General features: G+C 37.3%; 1 protein-coding gene across 2 annotated transcripts in view; it reads left to right on the top strand.

Moving 5' to 3' along the window:
• Positions 1–26,018, top strand: part of LOC145684748 (uncharacterized) — a 1,464,901-nt gene that overhangs the window by 1,001,844 nt on the left and 437,039 nt on the right. For both annotated transcript variants that reach the window (XM_081757122.1, XM_081757121.1), the window contains one exon: positions 14,392–14,486. In XM_081757122.1, the coding sequence (XP_081613248.1) occupies positions 14,392–14,486 (95 nt within the window). The remainder of the gene's footprint in view (positions 1–14,391; positions 14,487–26,018) is intronic.

Genomic DNA, 26,018 nt, shown 5'->3' with positions numbered 1-26,018 from the left:
ATATTAATAATAATAATAATAATAATAATAATAATAATAATAATAATAATAATAATAATAATAATAATAATAATAAGTATTATTATTATTATTATTATTATTATTGAAAACTCGCTTCCTTTTCAAAATATCTGACTCTCCCTAAGAGCATGTCTGCAAATAGTAGTCATGTGTACACGTTTTTTTCAGTGAGAGGTCCCAAAGGCCTAAGAGGATGGAGATCCCCGAAAAAGAAGAAAAAAGGCTTTCTTATGATAAATCCTAGGTCAAAGTTGGAAGCACTTGCTTTTGACAGTTGCATTGTTGTTTCTTTTTTTTTTTCGGGAAGAGAAAAGTTTTAGCGCCTAGGAAATTACAGTATATAATATTGCAAATTTGGAACTGGATTTATTTACATTGCAATTTGTAGTAATAAAGAAATTGCCATTAGAAGACATTATTGTAAAAATTGTTTTATTACTTCATCTATCGCAAGTCTTAGATACCTTGCTTTCCCCTCACCTTTTTTCCTTTTCCACTTTTGTTTTTTACTTTTTTGCAGTTACGTTGGAACTTTAAATTTTCGTTCTTTATCAATTGTAAACGGCTTTTACATTCAAAATAGCAGCAATTATGGTTGGATTTATTTGAATTAATTTTTAAAATAAAAAAGAGTTACAATACACAAAGACAAAAGCACTTACCGGTACCAAATATAATCAATAATAATTACTAGAAAAGACTGAAACGAATAGCTCAACTTCTATCGACGGAACTTACACTTTTCACTAAAATGTCTAAAGAACAACTGTGTTTTATTTCCCCAACGGACTTGAACCTATGTCTACGTGCACATGACGTTAGTAAATATTTTTGTAATGCTGCACACAAGCTTGAATTATGCTGCAATAAGATGTGTAGTACTGGTTCCAACATTTTTGTATACATAAGATCGATCCCACCTAATGTCATGCGGACTTTCTGGTGGATAAACACCACGTAAATGAAACAACTGTCTCATCTTCAAAGAAAGTTCGTTAGATTGACTCCGCATATTGATATTATTATTCGTTGAAATGTCCACTACACAGTGAAGCTGAACCTTTATTCTTAGTATTATTCTTATTTTTATTATTATTACTATTATTATAAGCGTACTTTTGAACTTGCACGGCTTAATTACTGCATAGTATGTTATTATTTTTGTATTCTTTCCTGGATTGTATGTTATTTTGTTTATTAGTGAACACAAATTTGTATCCAGGTCGTCGAATCAATGAATTTCGCCGTGCACTTCGATGTAAATTACCTTACAGAAGTACGCCGGTTCGTCCCAAAGAGCAGAACTGAACTTAGTATGATTTGAGTTATAGTTTGAGGTGGCAGGGTAGGCTAGGGAAACGTCCTGGGCTAACAAGTAGTATAAATTCAAAACGTAGGTTCTAATCCTGGTCAAGACAAAGGTCTTTTTTACACAAATCGATCGTGAATAATCGAAGAGTGACTTCTGACACTAGATGAGCAATCCGTAAGAATGTGGAAACAAACAGCTGTATCATGGTACAGACGATTTAGAAATGTTCGTTGGGAAAGGGCAAATAATAACTCGGGGGGCAACTAGGACAATTCGAAATACTTAATTCGTCTATAGTATCCACTTTTCATGTTATCGTATTTAAAAAGAAACACTATACCTTTTGTTAAATATGTTTTGTGTAGAGTAACCATTGGTGTATTGTTACCGTCCTAGACTTGCAAACGGAAAATCTTGGTTCGAATCCTCATCAGGTACTATATTTTTTTCACCAAGCATTCGCTACCAAAGTGGCTGAAGAAGTTACAAGGCGACAATCCGAATAAACAGTCTACATCGTACAGAATATACGAGTTTTCATATTTATGTTCGTCTCTCTCTATCCATCTTTCATGATGTTTCTGATCATATCTTCCATCTTTCTCTCCTCTCTCTCACACATACAAATACACATATAAGAAAATAAGTAAAGTCTCTTTTTTTCCCTGTGGGTTACCGAGTCTCAATCGAATCACCGTGTCACTGCGATGACCCGTTTCAGCTGTAGCGTGTTCATTCTATCATTGCGAATACAACGTTATATCCGCAAGAGGTGGAATCAAGAGTGGATGTTCGAAACAGACAAATGTTCAGAAATGACTAGAAAATGGACCCCTTTTGGGTTAATTCAAGAGAGATTTTATTTAAATTAGTTTGCCACAGAATTCGTTTCCATCCTATAATTCCAACATATATATCATAATATATATAATATACTGATATATAATTCCATAATTTTTATATACGTATGAAATGCGAAATATGCCAGATTTGCTACGTCTATAAGGAATCAACATCCAGTTTTCCTTTTAAACATTTGTAACTTTTCATTATGATACAATTCGGACTTTCAATGCAGCCTCTTTCTGATAGAAATTTAGCAGTGAAATTGGATTCATTCCATTTTTCTTTATGTCTATTTTCTGTTTTTCTTTACTGTTTTTTGTTCAGTTTGCATTAGTAGTCTGGAATTGAAAGTATGACTTACGCTACCTACTAGGTTTATTACAATGTATTTCAGATTATTACGGTTAACGAACACTACTAAATTTGCAAACGAACTACGTGGAAACACAGGATGGCATGTTCCTAGATGTGTTTCGGAACTTTTCAGTTTCACTGGAAATTGAGTACTTAATTTTCTCACCAATGTTGGTATTCATTTTGAAAGTGATTTAATGAATTTTTCAACGACCTCCCCGTAGGATCTTTTCTTACTATGTTTAAATCCAATTTTTATGTCTATGCTTTCTTTCCTTTCTCTTCTTCTATCTACTTTTCACTCCCTCTGCCTCACTTCCGTACCTCTAACAGATATCTATTGGTTTGTTTTTTTCATTAAGATATGTTTAAGTTTCTCTCTACATCAACTTATAAATCTCGTTTCGTCTCATTTTTATTCTTTCACTTTATTCACACTAATACATGTATATTTTGAAATAAGAGTTGTGCTCATATTGTTGTTGATTTTAATATGGGAGAGAGGAAAGGAGGAGAAAGGAGGCCCTCTACCAGACATGACTGTAGGATAAGAAGATATATATTGGATGGCCTAGCTGCAAGGTTTTAGCTGTCGCTTTATTATGCGGAGTGTATTCCGTAATTCACCATGAATATAGTCAATCAGAAGTGTTTTGTAATGAAGAAATAACATGAATTGTGAAATCTTTTTAAGAAATTGTCGAGATCTGAATGTGGACCAAGTTGTTTAGAGTTTCGGTACCGATTACTCGAAACCCCGATAGCCAGAATTAGCCCGGGATAGGGGACTTCATTGATTGTCCTTATTTCTGTCAGCAATTTTACACAGACTCTAAACTACAAGATTAGTAGAACTAGAAATGAGAGATTTAACTCCTTTTTCCCTCAAACTAAAAACGTTTTGCATTTTGCTATTCTCATTTATATATATATATATATATATATATATATATATATATATATATATATATATATATATATATATATATATATATATATATATATGATTATTTTGTAGATCATTCCACTTTATTATCACACGAATTTCATCTTCCGATTTGCTTAATTGGGAAAAATTATAGAGTATATTGCTATACTATTTAAAGTATGTGTACTGTCGCTAATTTCTGATGACAATCAGAAACAGTGGTAAAAGATTAATAGTAATAGTTTAAATTAGGGGGAAGTGTAAGAACTTTTATTTTAACAATTCTTTTTTTTTTTTTTTTTTGGGCTTAAATGTTTGTTCGGGTTCATCCCCATTACCCTCAGCATTTGATATTGAACGCAAGAACACATTTAGATTTTGATTATTGATTGCAGTATATGTCAAGCATCATTTCTCGGATATAGGCCTGTGCGATATGTCGATATATCCTTATCGTTGATATCGATATTGACACATATCAACATTGGATATCGCGAATATATCAACAATGATATATCCATATCATATCCATATATATCCATATCTTCGATATTGATCTTGGGGGGTCGGGGCATAGGGGACCCCTAAAACTTGCGATGGATGACGAAACAAAACTTAATTTTTTTACAATAATGTGTTCCAATGACAATTTCTTTATTACCACAAATTGCAATGTAAATAAATCCACTTACAAATTTGCAATATTATATACTGTAATCTCTTCCTGAAAAAAAAAAAAAAAAAGAAAGGAAAATCATCTGTCAAAAACAAGTGATTCGAACTTTGATATAGAATATATCATAAGAAAGTCATTTTGTTCCCCTGTCTCGAAAAGTTTTATCCCATTTGATCTTTGGGACCGATCATTTCAAAAACTGCACACATGATTCCTATATGCACACATCTTCTTAAGCAGAATCAGAGATTTGGAAAGGAAAAGACTTTTGAATATTTGAATAATAATAATAATAATAATAATAATAATAATAATAATATAACAATTGGCTTTATAACTAGGGTTCTGTCTATTTATCTTGCATAGGAGTCCTGCAAGTATATTACCTTAAAGGTGTCCCTTAGTTTGTGTTTGTCTCTGTTTCCGTTTCCTGTGGATGTTTGTTGTTGTGCTCTTAGCCGTTTATAAACCTTTACATTATGTAACCTATTTTCTTTTTTACGAATTGTTTTTTTTTTAAAAAAAAAGGAAAGAAACTGCTTCCCTCTGATACCTATTTCTTACCATTCATCTTGTTTCAACTGCTTACGTAAGATCACTTTGTAACTTTTTAATGTTATCTCGTATTTCCCTCACAATAATAAAACAGTCATTCTTAACAATTTATTTTATTCTCTTATTTGCAATTTGCCACACTGATATATTTGTAACAAAATTGAGGTTTGGTGCAACGCCTTTGAATTCTCAACCAACCCAACGACCGAGATTTCTGGTTTGCCTATTATTGCAGGATTTTTGGTCTGCCTACCTAAGGAGAATGGCACGTCTAAAGAGTGCTTTTGTGCAAATCGTGAAGAGTGCTTTTGTCCGGGACTGAAGCAAAACGCTGGCTGACGAAATGACAAAAGGGAGTCTTTGTATACTTGTACTTACGGTACACAGGACAGTACCAGAAAAAAATATCGGGACACTAGAGGCGCCAATGAGAAGATAACAGTCGAGGGAATTAAATAATCTTATAGTTAACTCAAATGAGGGATTACATAAACACGTTAACTTACTTCAAATGACTATACAATTATGAGTATCAAATAATATACGGACAGATTATGCAGCATATGTATTAGGTTATTGTTTTAAGTAAACACAAAGCCTTGCGATGAGTTTAGAAAACTATTAACAGTAGCCCTACCTGCAAATCAATTAAAATATAGATCGATCATTCAGGGGAAGAACCCAGTCCCTTATGAAAATGTTGGGGCCTGAGCTCCTAGGTTCCGGCGCCACTGATTGATACGTAATGTTACTTCGAAAGAAGAACTTGTCCGATTTGATTATTCGTTAAATTACTTTTGAAAATGCTAAATATTGGTATGCAGTAATTTATTTGTAAATATTAAAAATTCGATAACACTCAAACGAGTTGGAAAACTTATCCGTACTAACCGTATTTCCCATTACGTTGCAAATATAACTGAGGGTTCCTGATTCATATAATATTTCTTAAAATTTACAAATTGAGACACAAGGAGAAAAGAGAATATATTGTCAATAAACAACAATTCTAAAATGCACGAAATTGACGGTTAATATCAAATATAGAACCATTAGCGGATCTAACTCCGTAACTCGTTTTCTCCATTCATTTTCTTCCTTTATTTTCTTGATTACATCATCACTGAATTTCTCCACTGGAGATTATTTTTCATTTAGCAGCATTAAACTGGAGCTCAGCCTTGTAAATGAAGCATTTTCAAAATTGTAAATGGCGTGGGCGAGAATCTAACCCAGACCGCCAAATTAGGAAACCACAATGCTAACCCCTTATCTAAAGCGTTACTTATTCCGGCTCTCCTAAATAAAGAGCCTTTTCGGTTCACTCAAAACAGTAGCTTGTTAATGGTCAAATTGAGTGGCGAAACACAGGAGTATGTAATTCAGAACTCGGAGAGCATTATATCACTGCATTCAACAATTTGTTCAAATTTCAGATTTTTAAAAACAAAATACAACACTCCCTTATTTTGAATCAAATACGGCGCGTATATTCTACTCGTAAACAAACTAAAGAAGAATAAATTACTGCGTAGTAATCGTTGTTCAGTAGTCAAGGCTCTCGACCAGTGTGACCTGAAGGTAATCGAATCGGACTCACACCAGTATTTTTTTACTTTAGAATTTTTGGTGGCGATTGATCGGCGATGACACATTTTATTATCTTCAGATATTTGAATACTCGGATGTTTCAACTATCAAATCTTCAAGAATAATAATAGTAATAATAATAATAAACTAATAGAGTAAGGCCGCGCTAAGAAGAGCTCTGACAACTCTCACGTGCGATCAAGCGCGGTTGCCACGTTTTTCTTCCGTAACAATACAATATAACAAGGAGCACATTTTGTGGGAAAAGAATCACCTATGTATTACAACAAAACTATTATTTAACATTATGCCTGACGAAAGTATTAGTCAAAAGAAACAAACAAATTAGTATTGCATTAAGATAGCTTACAAAATCATAAAGAAAACAACCGTTACTTCTCAACACATAGGGCCTTATGCAGAATCGTTTTGACGTATGATTAGCGTCATACTAAATGCCTGACTACTGCACGGAAACATATGTTAGTCGAACTCTTTAGTATGACAGCGAGCTTCTTCGTGGCTAAGCGGTTAGCGTACGCCTTTGACATGGGAGACCCTGGTTCGATTCCCGACGGGAGTTTGTGATTCCACGTTAATCAGTAGGTCCACGTCTCATATAGCCTCGGTGCTGAAGAGACGTTAAATTCAAAATCAACTCAACTCTTTAGTATGACACTAAACACGCGTCAGAACGACTCTGCGTAAGACCCATAATTTTTTTTAATGAAAACTACTTACGTTAGAGAATGGCTTTCAATTGTAGACAATTTAATTTCGTTTACTGTAGAAATCTACGCTTTTTTCCTAGGGTGGATAAAGTTTTCGTCGGTTCAGCGAGGTATTTCGGGCACTTCTCTTTTGTGATTCTTTTCACAGTTGTAGGGCTAATGTATAAAGCTGAATTTACTCTTTCAATCACTTTATTCAATGGCAATAAAGGACCGTCGTCACGTTCTTTTTGCAAATATTCCCTAAGATTAAACACAAATTCCCGTGCCTGACTTGTCAAGGTCACCCACTTCAGGCATTTTGTTCATAAACACAAACACACACACACATACACATACTTAATTTATATTTTAGGTCTATGTGAATGTTCCACTGATGAATGAAAATAACAACGACTACACCACAATATTCACACCAATGCACTGAGATGATAGCACAAAAAATCAAAACAACCTGACAACACAAAAACTTTCACAGTAATGAGTAGGTATAAATGCGACAACACTGCTCTGTTACCATGGAAACAACCTAGTGTTTCCAAATGTATTTCTGTAGGTCTAAACCTATCCTCCCCTTCAAATATTGATGAAAAAAAATGTCTTCTACGAAAAGACAAATATAGCTGGATCATGTTCGTTACTTTCCAACTCCTCAGTTTCTAAATCAGTCCTTATGAAAAATTAATTATAACGGTCTCTGTAATATATAGACTATGTACATTTTTTGCTATGTCAACAAATTTCCTACAAAGGCCATTAGCAATTCTACTAATTTCAGCCTGACATTCCAAATCACGGTTCATTGCCCTCGAACTTTAAAAGAGCCGTACAGACTCGCTACCTTCTTCGCTTTCAATACCACGAAAACCTACTCTCTGCGGCTTCAGGGAGGTGAAACAGTTGTTGTTCCATGTAACCCCACTTCTATTTACGTTGCAAACTTGTCAAAAGGACAGAGTTATGTCAATAAGTGGAAAAAGAAAAAAATCATTATTGTGGCAATAACGTTAGGCCTAGTGGAACTACGTTGTGCTGGAATGTTGAGGAGTAAAGTGAAGTATGATTTTTTTTTAAATATCTAGTTTGTAAATATTTCAACTTATAATCTGATTCAATCAGCGATAAAGTAATTCGATTCCTTCATCGTTTTGTCAAGTGGTCTTTTGATTCTTCTTGATATGACAGTTCGCAACACTGTCGTCAACATACACGATGTTAGATCTGTCAGAGCTCAACTTACGAAGGCCTTAGAATAATAATAATTATTATTATATAATCCCATAGAAGTTAGGTTAGGAGCTTATTATCGATCAGGGCATTCATTACAACCAGAAACGTGATATTTGCCAAGAATATTTCGGTTTTGTTTAGTGCGTTTGATGCAAAACGGACTAATCTTGCTACGCCCTTATTACATCAAACTCTTCAATTTTTTGCTAACCACGTTACGTTCTGATACAGTACGAATCAAGGTTTTGGACAGACATATGACGTCATATTGCTAATACAGTATTTCCCCTGTGAAGAAAGCTGTTTTCACTATAACTTATAAGACCGAAAGAAATTGAGTATTTTTTGTTTTGTTACACATCCGAATTACGAATATTGTAGTTGATAAAAGCAACATACTGCAGCAGGATTCGAACCCGTGAACCCTGAATTATCAAACGGATACTCATGCCACTACGTTATGACTACTCCGGTAAGTAAGAGTCAAAATACACTCGTGTATGTAGCAAATTGCACGCGTTTACGATAACGACAAAGCACATTGATTCCGGTCATGATAAAATACATAGTCAATAGACTTCAAACTTACATTAGAAACAAAAATTGACATACAAACACGCAAGGACATGAAGGGAAAACTAGTTTTAGGTGTAATTTGAACCATTAACTGGAACCCGGTGCCTGAGACCACTTTCTTTTCTGATTCACCGAAAGTATCTCAATAACTTGTCTCTATTATACTTAGTATTACTCGTTTTACATTTTTTTCCATTAACCTTGAACGACAAGGACAAAAACTCAGATACATCTAGTACATATACAATTTTAAAGGATCACCCACCGGGAATTGAACACGGGACCGCGAGCACAGAACAATCTGAGGCAGTGATGGCGTGGGTCAATGAAAACTTGACCTACTACCTATCGTGACCCACGTCCCACCTTGACCTACCACCCACCGTGTCCCACTCTGATCCACCACCCACCATGACCAACTCTGACTCACCATGACCTACCACAAGCAGTGACCCACTCTTGCCCACTACCCACCGTGACCCACTCTAACCCACCACCCACCGACCCGCTCCGACCTACGACCCACCAAACCGCATCGTCATCAACTCTGACACATGATCCACGGCCTCTATTTACTGACTACAGAGTTTATACTTGTAACAAAACCAGGTTGTGAAATTCTAACTAATGGAGTTTGAGTTTCTACGGTCAATCGATCAAACAGCGCTCTGTTACAGTAACGGTGGATCTGACCTTTATGATATAAAATGGTAAAGTGTTAGTTATGGACTAAATTACGATGAATTTCAATTAAATTAACATGATATAATTATTTCCTTGTTGAATTACACTACGTGACAACCATTTTGTAACTGCGGTGCCAATATGTGTTCTTTACTAATTCCGATGCGCTGAATCCAACGTACCATTTTCGAGTTACGCGTGACGCCACTTCCGGTGCTACGTTGCTGCCGAATTTTTTATTTACATTGCTGGCAACACTGCTGAACTAAAGAAAAAGAAAAACATGTGGCGTATATCAGTCGGCTAGATCTTTACCCGTGATAAATAAACCGGTGGGAGTTTCTCCTGATTGTTGTGTTATTTGTCTTTTATCGTGGTGGAAGTATAGTTGCTGCAGTTAATCCGCTTTATGTAGTCGTATTGGACAGCGTCTTGTGAATGGAATATTTTGTTTCTGTGGTTTGAATAAAAATATAGTCAAGTTGGAACTCAATGGCTACAGCACGAAACCGTAAACTCGGTTGTGTTACAAATCCAAACTGCTTCTGATACGTGTGTGGTAAGTTACACCAAAATCACAGAGGAAACAAATTTCGCAACTGATACGGACAGCATACAAAGCATACTTTGATTGTCCCCTAAGCGACCAAGATAAATCATGGGCACCTCATGTGTGTTGTGTATCATGTGTGTTAACACTGAGTCGATGAAAGGAAAGAAGCAAGCAATGAAGTTCGGAGTGCCCATAATTTGGCGCGAACCGAAGGACCACACAACGGATTGTTACTTTTGTCTGACTAGTGGTCCAGTAAAAATAAACATTCTGTTGTGTATGCCGACGTGATGTCAGTAATGAAACCTGTACCGCAAGGGCCGGATTTGCCAATCCTCTCGGACACCATCAAGCACAGTGACTGATAGTGAGAATTGTAGCAACAAAAGTGAAAGTGATTCCTTAATCAGAATGGGAATTTGAAAATGCACAGTGGCCTCACCTCATTCATCAACCTGAACTGAGGAATCAAATGACTTAGTGCGAGACCTGAATTTGACAAAAAATGAAGCCAGATACTTGGGTCTAGGCTACAACATTGTCATCTTTTAGCACCATGCACGTCTATTTCACTGTACTGGGATCGAGAGAAGGAATTCGCACAGTTCTATCGGATGGAGAATTCAATGTGTGTGTGTACCGATGTGAATGGACTGTTCCATACACTTGGAATTGAACATAACCCAATGCAGTGGGTCTGTTTATTGATGCCTCTAAGTTGAGTTTAAAGGTATGGTGCTTCTGCATAACGGCAATCAGTGGCCGTCCATATCCATTGCCCACGCAGTAGGGATGAAAGAGTCGTATCAAACTATGGATGAAATGCTGTCTGCCATAATACAACTCTTTTAAGTTGAAAATGTGTCCTGATCTTAAAGTTGTAACCATCCTCCAGAGTTTGCAAGGAGGATACACAAAGTATAGTTGTTTCTTGTGTTTGTGGGACAGCCGAAACAATGCAAACCACTATGTACAAAGGGTTTGGCCTAGGCACTGTTCGTGAGCAAAATATACAACATCTTCTATTGATTGATGCTAACCAAATCTTACATCCCCCACTGCACATTAAACTTGGTTTAATGAGTACATTTGTGAAGGCTCTGGACAAGGAGAGCGTAACTTTCAAGTACTTAAGGGTATGCGAGTGTTAATGTCATAAAATTAAGATGTCATATTCTGATACGTTAATTCGAATAATTCTTAAGCCGAGTAATAAACGTTATTAATTATAGCTTAAATATATTCATACAAAGTCTCTGTAACAAGTAAACAGTTTGTAGTCAAGATAAATTCATGACGAAATATTCCTTGTGTAAAAGTAAAACATGTCAAAACTGACCGCTACGTCAATTTGGTAATTCGTAGCTCGTGCAATATTTGTTAGTATATGATACTGTACATCTTCTACCTAAAGATACAAAGTGTCATTAGAATGAAGACAAATTTGTAGATAAACGAAAGTCTCAAATGTAAGAATCGTTTATTAAATACGTTATATATATTAGTGTTAGGCATACTAATCTAACAATTGACTACATAGTAATAGATCTGTTTATCAGATCTATCTTCTGTCTAGTGTCAGAAAGATAAATTACATTGATCTAAATATATTCAGTTGAACCTATATGAAATGAAGGTATAATGTGTCAAATACAAAAGAATAATAAGTCAAATTCATTCTGTTTATAAATTGCGTCTAATTATTATGATTTAGACCAATATTTCAAATTCTTATAAAAGATCCTATAAAATTGCATCTTAAATAAATCTAAACTCTAAAGTCAATCTCTGCACACAAAAACAAACTGTAATGTTGTATCTATAGAAAATATTTTTGTGAGTATAGGTGTAACCAAATGAATATGACTCGATTTTAATAAATCATCCAATATTTAAATAAATGAAACTGCATTGCGATAACCAAATATTTATTTATTCCAAATCATATGAATCTATTAAGAAAATATTATACAGCATTCTTGCCAAATTGGTATACGAAAGTTCACAAATTTCCAGGTCATGAATAGTTTAGAACAAGGAAATGCATTGCTGCAGTTACTGTTCAGGTTTTGTTACGGAATACGCAATACAAAATTAAGAATAGCAGCCATGCTCTAAATTATGTCATTCTATTGCCATTGGTTTGATTGAGTCTATGATTCATGGGTTCTAAAAGTGCATTGTTAATGAGTTCTACAAGTGCTACAAGTGGTGTGCGTGAAGAACTGTCCAGTATTTCTATCATATAGAATAAAAGGTTCCTGGTACATCGTTACAGTTTTTCAATCATCCCTGACCTTTCCTGATTTCATATTTCGTCTTTTCCATAGCATGTTCCAGTTTCTGACCATCTCGTCTATTGACTGACTCGTGTAATTTATGACAATGGTATTCACAATTTCAATCACAGTGGAAGTTCTTGCGCTGCCTGACCACCAAAAACTTGCTTCTCTGAGAGTAGACTGATACCTACTCTTAAATTAGTCAATTAGACTGAACACCGTCACACGGCTTGGGCTTGCATCGCTACACTGCACACAATATTTGTAGATATTCGGTGTGGTTTCCTCCCATACAAAAGATATCCAATGTTGTCCATATTTGTCGACTTCGATTGCAGACGCCTCCGCATCTTATGGGGCGTTTACACTTAGTCGATTTGCATTCGATTCAGTTGAATTGACGTCACTTTCAACTTAATCGACCGTGTAAACAGGACTTCAACTTAATCGCTTGTTGATCGAAAGCGACTAATCGACTAGCAACTGAATTGAAAGACGTTCTATTTTCTGTGGTCGATTCTATTTTCTTCTGCTATAACACCGCAAATTGTACCAATTACTTTTTGCTTGGACATCTTTAAAATTGTCAGTCGATTTCGAATCGGCCAGAGGAGAGCGAGTCGACAAGCAGCATTCAATTTCGGTTGAAACAATTGAACACATCCATCGATCTCATTCGGTCTAGTTGCTTCGATTTAGTCGCAAATGCAGCGAGTCGATTAAGCCGTGCGACTAAATCGACCAAGTGTAAACGCCCCATTACTAATACTGCCCTCTTATTGTTCCTCCTCTACCCTGCGCAGGAATATCACTTCGTGCCCATATGCGCAATAAACCTTGCATACCATTACTCCCTCCAATTTACAATATCGTACCCTAACTGTTTTGTAAATACAAGGTATGTCTTGTTGAACATTAATTGGCCCTTTTAATTTAAGTTCCCAATTTGGAAAAACTGACAAGCAGTGCTAATAGAAAAGATATCTTCCAGATCCAAGTGGCAATTTGGATCAGTATATATACTGATCACGCAGTTCATTTAGATTATCTTTAAAATAAACTCCCAGAATAATACGGAGATTTTACTTTGACTTAGACACAGGTTATACCTTTGCACTCATTAATCAATGAAAGTACAGATGAAAATACAAGATGGAAGTACAAGATGAAAATACAGTTGTCAATTTTCCAACATATTATTTTATTTGAATGATTAATGTTTGATTCTCGTCTGTTGAATTGTCATCCACTTTAAATTTTTGCTGCCTTTAATTATTTCATTCATTGAAATAATCTTTTGTCTTATTTTTAATAGCTAGTTAAGTCCAATAAAATATGCGTTTGAGAATCCTGTGATGACGGTGGTCTATAATCACCTTTGTGCACAGGCATATTGTACATTTTGACCACATGAATGTTATTATCGTAAGGTGAGTCTCATCACAGAAATTTACCACTATTCTAAATCAATAATTTATTGAAATACTGTGCGATGCCTATTATAAATCCTTGCATACCAAAAACTTTTAAATAACTTACTCAATTTTTAAAGTCATCGTGTGGGCAGGTCATTGAGTCGCCACTAATTGCATATCTCATTTCTATACAAGCCTTTACCATCCAAGCCTTTACTTTCATCTATTTTTCAACTAATGTTATATTTAAGACAATGCTGGTAGCTACAGCGGATATAATTTACTCCGACATGTTTCTACAGCGGCCAGATTTTCCCCCAAATTGATGCAACAAGTCGATAATTATAACGGACTTGGAATGGAATTTTCTATCGTAAATATGTGCATGTATTTATAGCTTGTGATTAAAATCTGCAAACTCGAACAATTTAAAATGGACATTCGAAACTTTCCTATCCTTTAAACATAAGTTCTATTTGTATATTTGTATCGTATTATTATGAAAATTAAGATATTTTAAAAAGATTATTAGAGCCTGCTTAAACTGGTTATTAACTTTTCTGAAATGAGTTTGAGATCGGCTTTTTATATTACATTTCAAATAAATAAATTTATCATTAACATTCTTTTTCATTTAGGTTTTAGAAAGCTCACAAACGGAAAGGGAACCAATGTCATCTGTTACTGCGGAGAGATCTAGTTTGACAGGGTCTCCAATTACATCAACACCAATGTGAGTAGGCCTAGTGTTTCACTTTCTGTATGTACGATATGGAAATCTACTGCCGATTATAAACTTTTAACTGTAAAAGTTGTTTATTAAGATACTCTAAATTAATGGAAGTAAACATTTTAGTCGTGTATTAAAGTTTGGAATGAGGTGTATTGGCGCCAAAACGTGCAGAAAGTGCTTCATTTTAATAGAAATGTTAATCCTTAAAATATGGTTATTTTTCTATCTCTGTATATATATATATATATATATATATATATATATATATATATATATATATATATATATATATATATATATATATATATCGGATGTTCTAAAAGTGGCTCCCATTAGCATTACTCTACGAATACAATAAACAGTTGAACTGATTGCTACAGTAATAAGTGATGCCAGTGTTAATTAGTACCGACTTTAGCTGCCATCTGGAAAGAATTGATATAACTGTGTGATAGATTAGTAGATCTAATCTGTAGTTCTTTATTTGCGATATTGCCACATAGTGCTATTTGGTTCTCCAGACGAGGACTCAAAAGGTATACAATATATATATATATATATATATATATATATATATATATATATATATATATATATATATATATATCGAGTGTTGCGAAATAAGTGTTACAACTCTTGCGAAGTGACTCCTGCCACTGAGACAAGAAAAAAGTTCTTTTGAATTTTCGGCTATCGAACATAGTTTCGGATCTACAAGGTGCCGAAAGCGTGGAAGAATGACTTTCGGACGCCATTAGTTCGGAAACTATCCAACGTAAAGAGGGCGGGTAAAAAATTCACTAAAGAAGTCATACCTGCTGTATTGAATTTTGCATGTTTCACAATCCTACCATGCACGCGCAATGGATTCCCCAAAGGAACGTAGGGAATCCCGGATAATTTGCCAAATGAAAATTGGTCTAATTGGATATGAATTGATAATGTTTCTACCAGGTAACAATAATTCGTTTGTATTAAGTCGATATCTGGAACAAATACAAAATGGCGGACACTTTCATGCCCATTGTTTGTGGTTGCATAATCGCCAGGTACGGATGCTGGCCAACAGTGACGTTCTGAGTATTAAGTGTAGCGAATTTGTACTCAAATGCTCTAGAAAGACATCTGGAGTGTCGATAGACAACAACAGATGAAGCAAGATAATTCACATGTGTGGAAATACGTAACGCAAAAATGCCCCGTAATGCACTCATACTAAGTAAATGTGAGTTCAAAGCGTCGGAAATGTAAGAAATAGCATCAAGAACATGAAAGCCATTGCTAATTCACCAATAATATTCCCTAAAACCGATGCAATATGATGTGCACGGTTGCATTCCAATAAGGATGCAACAACTGACGTTAAGTTGAAATTGTGCAAGGGGACTCACTAAGAAAGTGGGTAAACTAAATGAATGTCACCAGTGGGATCGCATGATCGATATTGAAATGTGGCCAATGTGTGTGTTGATATCGACATGTAGCTAATGGACAAATGTCAACATGTCCCACTACTGCTGGGACACCGTCCCACGTGCAAAAAATAGGAAAATAACTACTCGGGTCTTGAATCTGAGGCCGTGGGCTCCCAGTAGGATTGGAAAATGCAACCACGCGAGCGAAAGCGAGCGCTCTAGCCCTGAGGCTTCGAGGGAGCCTCACTTTATCTGTATTTATTTCTTTGAAGAGTACCCACTTTGTTTGCCAAGCGCTCTTCTACAGCCTCCCGACATGCTTGTGTGTTTCATTTTGTTACTCCTACTGCACAGTTGTAATAATCTTGTGCTGGCCGAAGTAGATATTCAACTGAAAAACGTAGACAGAAGAAAAGTAGGTAACAAAGTGTTGAACACTGAAAAGTTGAAAAACAAGGAAATAAGAAATCTTTTCGCTGAAAAATTCGAAGAAAAATGTTCAAACGAGGAAAGGATAGGCGCAGGTAGTAACTCACGGTGGGAACATATTAAACGTTGCTTACAGCAGGCTGCAGAAGAAACAGTAGGTTACCGCGAGCACAAAACTGCTAAGAAACCATGGGTTACGGAGCAGATGTTGCAGAAAATGAGGGAGAGAAAGATGTGGAAACAGGTTGATACAGAAGAGGGCAGAAAGATGTACAGAAAGTTAAATAATGAATTACGAAGAGAAACAGACAAAGCGAGGGAAGATTTTTACAAAAGGAAATGCGAGAACATAGAAGAATTAGAAAGAGTTGGGAAATATGAGGAAATGTACAAGGAGGTGAAATCTATGGAATTTCGGAGGAAACAAGGGAGTATTATGATGGCAGTAGAAAATAAGAATGGGAAGGTAGTCAGCGAGAGAAATGAGCTCATAGGAAGGTGGAAAGAATACGTTGAAGACTTATATGAGAGTAGGGATAGACCGTGTAGCCTAAATGTTGAAGTGGAAAATGAAGTAGGTGAGGATGATAAAGGATTTAGTATTCTTCGGGATGAGTTTGAAAAGGCTATATCCGAGATTAGGAATGGAAAGGCAACAGGAATAGATAACATACCAATTGAATTCATTAAAAATATAGGAGGCAAGGGAAAGAAAGAATTGTGGCGACTATGCAATGAAATATATGAAACAGGAGAATGGCCAAGAGACTTTCTGAAAACGATCATGATACCGATGGCTAAGAAATCGAACCCAAAGAGATGTGAGGATTATAGAACTATTAGTCTCATATCTCATGCAGCTAAAATTCTGCTCCGAATACTGAACAGAAGGTTATATGGAAGAACAAATAAAGATGTTGAGGAAGAGCAGTTCGGGTTCAGAAGAGGCAAGGGCACAAGAGATGCTATTGGATGATTAAGGGTGATCGGTGAAAGATTTATAGAAAAAGGGAAAGAGGTGTATGTTGTATTTATTGATCTAGAAAAGGCTTTTGACCGCGTGAATTGGGAATTGTTGTTGGGAGTTCTAACAAAGATAGGGTTGGAATGGAAAGATAGAAGACTCATAAGAAACTTATACATGAACCAACAAGTAAGTGTTAGGATAGGGGAAAAACTGACGGAAGAGAGTGCAATTGGAAGGGGAGTTCGACAAGGATGCTGCCTCTCGCCAACACTATTTAATGTCTATCTAGAAGAAATAGAGAAAAAGAGCCTACATGATGATGATGGCATTTCGGTAGGAGGTAGAATGATTAGATGTATAAGATTTGCAGACGATATGGCGCTTGTTGTAGAATCTGAAAAGAAAATCAATAAAATGTTAGAAAAAATGAGAAAGGGCTTTGAAGAATTTGGGATGAAAATAAATGTTAGAAAGACAAAAGCCATGGTGATTGGAACGAAGGGGTCTGTGTCAAATATAAAAGTAGGAGGGGAGAAAATAGAACAAGTGAATAGTTTTCGATACCTGGGTAGAGTTCTTAGTAATGACATGAAATGCGAACGTGAAATAAAAGCAAGGATAGGAATGGCGAAAGAAGCCTTTAAAAGAAAGAAAAGTCTGTTTTGTGGGACCTTGAACAAAGAGTTGAGAAAAAGACTCATAAAATGCTTCGTGTGGAGTGTTGTACTGTATGGGGCGGAAACGTGGACATTACGTAAAGGTGACGAAAATCGACTGGAAGCCTTCGAAATGTGGGTGTGGAGAAGAATGGAAAGAATTAGTTGGGTCGAGCGGAAAACGAATGAGAGAGTGTTAGAAATGGTGGGTGAGAAAAGAACACTTTTAGACATTATTAGGAAGAGGAAGAGAAACTGGTTGGGGCATTGCCTAAGATGAGATTGTATCATGAGGGACGTCCTAGAGGGTATGGTGGCGACCTGCCAATAAAGGCAGAATACCTATGATAGTGATGATGATGACTGCACAGTTGTAAACAATCAGAGCTTTAAGACGTTTCTTCCTATTACTCATGTCGTTTTATTTTCCATATGTATGGTGTCCCAGCAGTAGTGTTACATGTGCCAAATTGGTTCATTTTCGTCTTTGTCTTGGCATGTGCACTGTGTGTAAGATACGAATTTCTCGTGGTATTTTCCTATATTTCGAGTACGTCATATGTCCCAGAAGACGTGGGACATGATACAAGTTTGTTATTTTCACACTCTATCAGAATTTGAACCATGGATTAAGAGATTTCTTTTCATATGTGTCGACTATGGGACAATGTCCCAAATAAAAAGAGGCATTGATACAATCGTGTTCTAGTTACGTTCTACCAAAAAGTGCACCAGATGTAATAGCAGAATGTATACACGACTCCAAAAGTGCATTACCGCCTGTAATTCTTCTTTTCCTGCAATAGCAGGCAACCCAGAAAGCTCGGCGGTTGGGTTGGTTGCAAATTCGAAAGGCGTTAGACTAAACCTCAAATTTGTCACAAATATATCAGTGTGGCAAACTGCAAATATGAGAATAAAACAAATTGTTAAGAATGAAAATTGTATTATTGTGACGGAGTTGGATGACATCAAAAGATACAAAATGACTTACTTAAGCAGTTCAAACAAGATGAATGGTAAGAAACAGATATAAGAAGAAAGCATTACTCTCTTTTCCCCCTCCCCACCCAAAAAAGAAACTCATAAAAACAAAGACTTATATAATATAAAGGTTTCATATAAAAGCCTAACAGCATAAAAACAAATAGCTAAACGAAACGAAAAAGAGACAAACACAGAATAGGGGACACCAGTGGCGCAGCAGACTTGCGGCCCTCCCATGCAAGATAAAGAAATGGAACCCTAGTTGTAAACTCCATTGTTATAATAATAATAATAATAATAATAATAATAATAATAATTATTATTATTATTATTATTATTATTATTATTATTATTATTATTATTAAAAAGTCGTTTCCTTTTTAAAATCTCTGACTCTGCCTGAGAGCATGAATGCATATAGCGATCATGTGTGACCGTTTTCTCGATGAGCGGTCCCAAAGGCCAAAAGAGGTAGAAATCTCCAAGAAAGAGAAATAAAAAACTTTCTTATGGTAAATTCTAGTCCAAAGTTCGAAGCACTTGCTTTTGCACATGATTTTTTGTTTCTTTTTTCAGGGAACAAAAAAGTTCTGGCGCCTAAGGAATTATAGGCTACAATATAATATTGCAAATTTGCAAGTGGATGTATTTACATTGCAATTTGTGGTAGTAAAGATATTATGATTAGAAAACAATATTGTAAAAAGTAAGTGTAATTTCTTCATCTATCGCAAGTCTTATGGGTCCCTTATACCTCGCCGCCCCCCGAATATCGATGTTGAAAATTTAGAATGATATATTCATATCCATATATTCGCGATATCGAATGTTGATATATGATAATATACGATCGACGATAGCGACGTATCGACATATCACAGGCCCAGATCCGAGAAGTGATGCTTGAAATATACTGGAATCACAATCAAATTCTAAATAAGTTCTCCATTTCCGTATTCAATGTTGAGGGAGAAGGGTGTGAACCCGAAGAGAAATTTCAAGAAAAATAAATGTTAAGATAAAAGTAGGTTTTCCGTCTCCCCTTGAATACAAAAATTAACAGAAAACTATTACAGTAATTTACCTTTTACTTCTGTTTCTGATTGTTATCACAAATCAGCGACAGTACACGTACTTTACACAGTATACCAATACACTCTATAATTTTTCACAACCAAGCAAGCCGGAAGATGAATTTCCTGTTATATTAAAGTGGAATGTTCTACAAAATAGTCATAATTCATTGGCCATATTTCTATCAGTACTTTGGTATGGCCTAAGAGCTATAAAACTAACAGAACTAGAAATTAGAGATTTCATTCCTTTTCCCCCTCTGACTAAAAGACTTCTGCATTTTCCTGAGATTTTGATTTTCTTAATATAAGTCCCCTATCCTGGGCTAATTCTGGCTACCGCGGTTTCGAGGTAATCGCTAAACGAAAACGTAAAGTTTGTCGACTCTCGACTCTCGAAAGTTTGCGAGAATATATTCCACAGTTCATGTTGATATTTCTTCGTTACAAAAACACTTCTAGTTGACTCTATTCATGGTAAATTACTGAACTTATAAACAATTACAATTATTGAAAAGTGAATAATTATTTTTAAGCAAAAAGTCGTTACAGTTTAGTAGAATGCAGCAGTAGATGGAAGTGAATCAAAATATTTTTTTTTGTTGAGATGTGCAAACTGAATGTGAATAATAAGTGTTACCCATTCTGTTGCCCAAAGGCGGATTTACGATGGACTTCTGGGGGCTCGGTGGTTGATAATACTACTACTTAGAACTACTTTTAAGTGCTCCAAACTCTGGAATGGGCTTTATTTATATATAAAATAGGAAAGATTCCCTTTCTGGGGGGCAATCGCCATCATCGCCCCCTGGATCCGCCCGTGCTCTTGTGTAGCAGACTTTGAAGACATTTAGTTCGTGTTTGTTTCTGACGATGCTCATTAGGGATGGCCACATGTGGATAAATTTTTATTCTGATATCGGATAGAAACTTATCCGGGTTGGCAATATCCGGTTGACGGATAAGAAAACGGACGACGGATAACTGATAATATCCGGCTGAGGGATAATATCCGGAAAACGGATGACGGATAAGAACCTGATAACGGATGATGTCCGGATGATGGATACGGATAATATCTGGATGTCGGATAATATCCGGATAATGGATTTATCCGGATAATTTATAAAATTAAGCTAATATCTGGATAATAGAACATTCGGATAACTAATTACATCCGGATGACGAATAAAGGATAATATCCGGATAACGTATATGGTTTTAAAATGACATAATAGGAGAGGGACGTATCAGTCTTTTCTATTCATGGAATTATTAAAAGACGATCATCAGGCAGTGGTCTTTACCATTGAAAAATATTGCTTCTTAAAATGTTTCCTAGTAATTTCCAACTTTGTTATTCTTGTGGGGCGCGGTGGCTTAATAGTAGACCGCCTACTCTGGTGCGTGGGGTCCTTATTATTTCGATCTGCGGCCAAGTAAGTTTGCGGGGGACAAGATCGTATCCGTAGGTTCTCTAAGGGTACTTCCGCTTCTTGACACTTTTCATTCCATCCATTCTTCTATTATCATTGACAAGCTGTACTCATTTGCCGCGGTGGTTCAGTGGCAGAGCGCTTCCTCTGGTGCGTGGGGTCCTTATAGTTTCGATCTCTGGCCAAGTAAGTTTGTGGTGGACACGATCGTATTAGTCGGTTTTCCCAGGGTACCCCCGCCTCTTCCCACATTTCATTCCACATATTCCTCTATTATCATTGACTTGGTATAATACTTGAGCACAGTGGCTCAGTGGTAGAGCGCTTACTCTGGTGGGCAAAGTATGTTTCTGGTTTACAAGGTTGTACCCGTGGGTTTTGTCAGGGTACTCTCGCTTCTTCCCAAATTTCATTCCAGCAATTCTTCTATTATCATTGACTTACTTTAATCATTGGACGCGGTAGCTCAGTGGTAGAATTCTTCGTCTAGTGTGCCAAGTAAATTTTTAATGGACAAGATCGTATCCCTGGTTTTTGCCAGGGTACTCTCATTCTTCCCACTTTTCATTCCACCAATTCATCTATTTTCAGTGACCTACCTTAATTATTGGGCGTGGTGGCTTAGTGGTAGAGCGCTTCCGCTGGTGGGCAAGTAAGTTTGAGGATGACAAGATTGTATCCGTGGGTTTTCTCAGCGTACTTCCTCTTTTCCCACTTTTCATTCCAGAATTCCTCCGTTAACATTGACTTGGTTTAATTATCGGGCGCCGTGGCTCAGTGATAGACCGTCTCTTGTGGTGGACCAAGTAAGATTCTGGTGGACAAGAGCATATCGGTGGGTTTTCTCATGGTACTCCCCCTTCCGCCCACACTTCATTCCATTAATTATTCTAATATCATGGACTTGCTTCAAACATTGGGCGTAGTGGCTCAGCTATAGAGCGCTTCATCTGGTATGCCAAGTAAATTTGTGGTTTCCAAGATCGTATCCGTGGGTTATGTCAGGGTACTCCAGCTTCCTCCCACATTTCATTCCACCAATTCTTCTATTATCATTCACTTGCTTCAGTCATTGAGCACAGTGTCTCAGTGGTAGAGCGCTTCCTATGGTGGGCCAAGTAAGTTTGTGCTGCAGAAGATCGCATCCGTCGGTTTTCTCAGGGTACTAGCGCTTCTTCCCAGTTTTCACTCCACTAATTCTTTTTTTATCATTGACTTGATTCGATCATTGGGCACGTTAGCTCAGTGGTAGAACGCTTCCTCTGGTGCATGGGGTCCTTACTGTTTCGGTCCACTGCCAGATAAATTTGTGGTGGACAATATCGTATGCGTGGGTTTTGTCCGGGTACTCCTGCTTCCTCCCACATTGCATTCCACCAATTCGTCTATTATCATTGACTTACTTCAAACATTGGGCGCAGTGGGTCAGTGGTAGAGCGCTTCCTCTGGTGGGCCAAGTAACTTTGAGATTGACTTTATCGTATCGGTGGGTTTTGTGAGGGTACTCCCGCTTCTTCGCACTTTTCATTCCACCAATAACTCTATTATCATTGACTTTCATTAATCATTGGGCGCGGTGGCTCACTGGTAGAGTGCTTCGTCTGGTGTGCCAAGTAAGTTTCTAATGGACAAGATCGAATCCGTGGCTTTTGTCAGAGTACTCCCGATTCCTCCTACTTTTCATTGCACCAATTTCTCTATTATCAGTGACCTATCTTAATCATTGAGCACGGTGGCTCAGTGGAAGAACCCTTCCTCTGGTGCGTGGGGTCCTTAATGTTTCCAAACCCTGACTGATAAATTTGTGGTGAATAATGTCGTATCCGTGGGTTTTGTCTGGGTACTCCCGTTTCCTCCTACATTTCATTCCACATATTCTTCTATTATCATTAACTTGCTTCAATCATTGGGCGCAGTGAGTCAGTGGTAAAGCGCTTGCTCTGGTGGGCCAAGTAAGTTTGTGATGGACAAGATCGTATTCTTGGATTTTCTGAGGGTACTCCCGCTTCTTCGCACTTTCCATTCCACCAATGCCTCTATTATCATTGTCTTTCATTAATCGTTGGGCGCGGTGGGTCACTAGTAGAGCGCTTACTCTGGTGGGCCAATTGAGGTTTTGTGGACAAGATCGTATCAATCGCTTTTTTTGGGTACTCCCGCATTCTCCCACACTTCATTCTACCAATTCCTTTATTGTCATTGACTTGGTTCAATCATTGGGCACAGAAGCTTAATTGTAGAGCGCTTCGTCTGGTGACCTAATTAAGTTTGTGGTAGAGAAGATCATATCCGTTGGTTTACTCAGGGTACTCGCATTTCTTCTCACTTTTCATTCCACCAATTTTTTATTATCATTGACATGGTTTAACCATTGGGCGTGCTGGCTCAGTGGTAGCGCGCTTTCTCTGGTGGTCCAAGTAAGTGTGTGGTTTATAAGATTGTATCCTTGGGTTTTGTCGGCGTACTGTCGCTTCCTCCCACATTTCATTCCACCAATCCTTCTTTTATCATTGACTTACTTTAATAACTGGACGCGGTGGGTGAGTGAAAGAGTCGTTCGTCTGGTGTGCCAAGATAAGTTTGTAATGGACAAGATCGAATCCGTGGGTTTTGTCAGAGTACTTCCGATTCCTCCCATATTTCATTCCACCAACTCTTCTATTATCATTGATTTGCTTCAAACATTGGGAGCAGTGTCTCAGTGGTATAGCGCTTTCTCGGGTGGGCTAAGTAAGCTTGTGGTGGACAAGATCGTATCCGTGGGTATTCTCAGGGCACTCCCGCTTCTTCCAGCCACACCTCTATTATCATTGAATTGGTTTAATCATTGAGCAGTGGATCAGTGGTAGAGCGCTTCCTCTTGTGGGACAACTAAAGTTATGGTGGACAAGATTGTAGACGTGGGTATTCTCAGGGTACTCCTGATTCTTCCCACTTTTCTTGCCAGCAATTCCTCTATTATCAGTGACCTACCTTAATCATTGGGCACGGTGGCTCGGTGGTAGAACTGTTCATGTGGTGCGTGGCATCCTTACTGTTTCGATCCTCGGGCTAGTAAGTTTATGATGGACAAGTTCATATCCGTGAGTTTACTCATGGTACTCCCGTTTCTTCCTACTTTTTATTCCAACAATTCTTCTATTATTATTGACATGGTTTAATCATTGGGAGCGGTGGCTCAGCGGTAGAGAAGTTCCTCTTTTGGCCCAGTAAATTTGTGGTTTACGAGATTGTATCCGTGGGTTTTGTCTTGGTACTATCGCTTCCTCCCACATTTCATTCCACCAATTCTTCTATTATCATTGACTTACTTTAATCATTGCATACGGTGGATCAGTGGAAGAGTGCTTCGTCTGGTGTGCCAAGTAAGTTTGTAATGGACAAGATTGAATCCGTGGGTTTTGTCAGGGAACTCCCGATTCCTCCCACTTTTCATTCCACCAATTCCTCTATTATCGGTGACCTATCTTAATCATTGGGCACGGTGGCTCACTGGGGATGCTTCCTCTGCCTGATAAATTTGTGGTGGACAATATCGTATCCGTGGGGTTTTGACCGGTTACTCCTGCTTCTTCGCACTTTTCATTCCACCAATTCCTCTATTATCATTGACTTTCATTAATCATTGGATGCGGTGGCTTACTGGTTAATTGGCGCTAATTCAGGTGGGCCAATTAAGTTTCTAGTGGACAATATCGTATCAATCGCTTTTTTTGAGTACTCCCGCATTCTCCCACATTTCATTCTACCAATTCCTCTATTGTCATTGACTTGCTTCAATCATTGGGCGCAGAAGCTGAATGAGAGAGCGCTTCGTTTGGTGACCTAATTAGGTTTGTGGTGAGCGAGATGATATCCGTGGGTTTACTCAGGGTACTCCCGTTTCTTCCCACTTTTCATTCCACCAATTCTTCTATTATCATTTACATGGTTTAATCATTGGGCGCCGTGGCTCAGTGGCAGAGAGCTTCCTCTGGTGGCCCAAGTAAGTTTGTGGTTAAGAAGATTGTATTCGTGGCCTTTGTCTGGGTACTGTCGCTTCCTCCCACATTTCATTCCACCAATTCTTCTCTTATCATTGACTTACTTTAATCATTGGACGCGGTGGCTCAGTGGTAGAGTCCTTCGTCTGGTGTGCCAAGATAAGCTTGTAATGGGAAAGATCGAATCCGTGGGTTTTCTCAGGGTACTCTCGATTCTTGCCACTTTTCATTCCACCAATTCCTTTATTATCAGTGACCTATCTTAATCATGTTGCACGGTGGTTCAATGGTAGAACGCCTCCTCTGGTGCGTGGGGTCCCTACTGTTTCGATCCCCTGCTTGATAAATTTGTGGTGTACAATATCGTATCAGTGGGTTTTGTCCGGTTACTCCCGCTCCCTCCCACATTTCTTTCCACAATCTCTTCTATTATCATTCAGTTGCTTCAATCATTGGGCGCAGTGGCTCAGTGGTAGAGCGCTTCATCTGGTGGGCCAAGTAATTTTATGGTGGACAAGATCGTATTCGTGGGTATTCTCAAAGTACTCCTCCTTCTTCCCACTTTTCTTGCTAGCAACTCCTCTAT

Source organism: Thermobia domestica, chromosome 5, assembly GCF_964235325.1.
Source record: "Thermobia domestica chromosome 5, izTheDome1.hap1.1, whole genome shotgun sequence".
In the NCBI taxonomy this organism is placed as follows: Eukaryota; Metazoa; Arthropoda; class Insecta; order Zygentoma; family Lepismatidae; genus Thermobia; species Thermobia domestica.
This window is presented reverse-complemented; position numbering and strand designations above follow the sequence as displayed.